The sequence below is a fragment of the Dryas octopetala genome, chromosome 3, assembly GCF_963921425.1.
Source record: "Dryas octopetala chromosome 3, drDryOcto1.1, whole genome shotgun sequence".
NCBI classification, from domain to species: domain Eukaryota; kingdom Viridiplantae; phylum Streptophyta; class Magnoliopsida; order Rosales; family Rosaceae; genus Dryas; species Dryas octopetala.
Window position 1 is genome coordinate 28,139,453 of NC_141368.1, and position 2,021 is coordinate 28,141,473.

The 2,021-nt window shown below is 35.0% G+C and overlaps 1 protein-coding gene across 1 annotated transcript; it reads right to left on the minus strand.

Annotated features, from left to right (window-relative positions):
- Positions 1-1,116: 1,116 nt before the first annotated feature.
- On the minus strand, positions 1,117-1,700 carry LOC147292246 (uncharacterized). The gene has a single exon (XM_086238170.1). The coding sequence runs from the start codon at positions 1,570-1,572 to the stop codon at positions 1,285-1,287; it is 288 nt and encodes a 95-aa protein (XP_086094296.1). The 5' UTR covers positions 1,573-1,700; the 3' UTR covers positions 1,117-1,284.
- Between the last annotated feature and the right edge of the window lie 321 nt (positions 1,701-2,021).

Below are 2,021 nucleotides of genomic sequence, written 5' to 3' on the forward strand. Positions count from 1 at the left end.
GCCAGTGATTTGGATTGGAAAATCCGAATCCGACCGATTCTAATCCGAAAATTTCCAATTTTAGAACGTCCGAATCAAACCCGAAATCCGAAAATGCCAAATTCCGAAAATTCAGAAAAAGATTAGATTGAAATTGGAATTGAAATTGAAATGTATCTGTAAATTCCGATCCAATCCGAATTTCGATTCGAAAAATTCTGAAATTTTCCAATGGCATTCCCATTCGATATTTTCAAAATTATGTCAATTTATTCTGTATTTATATTAATATTATATCATTTATTTAGTTTTTTATTATATGTTTCATTAATTTGTTATTTGTTTCAAACATACACATACATATATATTAAAAAAAAAATAACTAATACTATTAATATAAACATATATATTATAAATATATGTGTATCATAATAACATAAATGCTAATAAAAACACCTACATTTTTTGTACGTGTAATTACTAATTTTTTTTTTTTTTTCACTAATAACAAAAGGCAACATGAAGATTCCGATTTTTTATCTAAAAATTAATTTGGGTTATCACGGGCTTCTCATGAGTTGGTCCGGCAAAGTTGATCATGAGGACAAGGAATAACTTTGTTGCAGATGGCATTCCTCACTTAGACCATTAGCTTGATTTGTGTTATCATGGGCTTTTAAGGCCCCTCCGAATTGTATTTCTAAGGATAAGGTTGTTTTGCTAGACCCAGGATGATTGTTCGTTTCTTATGTGTTTGGGCTTCCCCCAAATTCAACAAATAGAAAAATGGAAGTTTTTTCTTTTATTTTTGTTGGTTACAATATGGAGCAATCCCACTTTCACATTTACCCATATAATTCCCCACATCCCAATCCAACAGTCAAGTATACAAAATGTATGAACTTGATTGGGTTCAGGCTTCGGCCCTTCAGGGGCATGAGAAGAAACAACTCTAGTAAGAGTAAACCACATACATTCTATGTTGAGTTGCGTGTGTGTTTAGAATTTTAGATTAATGATTCGATCTCTTTTAATTATAAAAAAATTAAAAAAGGCTAAAAAGCCAAGATAAAAAAGACATGCTCAATTACTTACTTGAGCTCAAAAATTCAGCTGTAAGAAGCACAACAAAGCAAATTGCGATCATAAGTATTGTTGATGTGGATACGTACATATGTTGAAACATTAAATCAAAGAACAAATGAATATCGCTCAAACTTTGACAAACATATTTAATCAAGTAAATGATGGCACTACTATATACTAGCAATCTTGTACAAAAGATTAAAAGCAAATGGAGGCTAATTAAGAAGCATGTTCATGACCGCGGGGCATTGAATTTTGGTGGCAGGGAGAGTAGGGCAGGTCCTTTGACGAAGGAGATAGCTCACCGCCGGCAGGCAAGTCAGCAAGGACGGCGAGCATCCGACTAATACTAACAGAGCGAGCTGGTTTGAAGCTATGCGATTTGTTCATGTTTGTCTTGGAGAAGATGTTTGATGAGTTGGAAAGGATGAGATATACCAGACCCTGAACCAGCACAAACATGCCTCCCTTCAACAGCACATCTGCTAAGCTGTTTTCTAACATCATGATGAATGGATGATGATCAATTGATCTGCTTCAAGTTTCAATCAGACAACCTTCAGTCTTGGATTGTATACAAAGGTACGTAGTGAATGTTTCTTTTTCTTTTTTTTTTCGGGTAGGAAAGTAGTGAATGAATTGCATACAAAGGTAGCTGAAATATATATAGAGATTAGAGAGGGAAGCCAATAGCCATGCATTATTAAATGGGGGCACTGAATTTGGAACAATGAAGGAAGCCAACTTCTTTGACTTGCCGTCTCACTCTAGAACTTTGCTGACGTGGTTGCAATGTTGACCAAGCCAATCCATTATACAAACATGTAGAGTCGCAGCTTTTATCCATTCCACGGTCTTTCCCATTCCTAAGCCATCAGTCCAACACGACCTGGACCGAAGGATCGATTTCACAGAATAATTTTTCCGTCTACAAGATAAAAGGACAATACTAACCA

Excerpts from the sequence above, each read along its gene's own strand:
- LOC147292246 (XM_086238170.1), bottom strand. The coding sequence starts at position 1,572 with ATGATGTTAGAAAACAGCTTAGCAGATGTGCTGTTGAAGGGAGGCATG.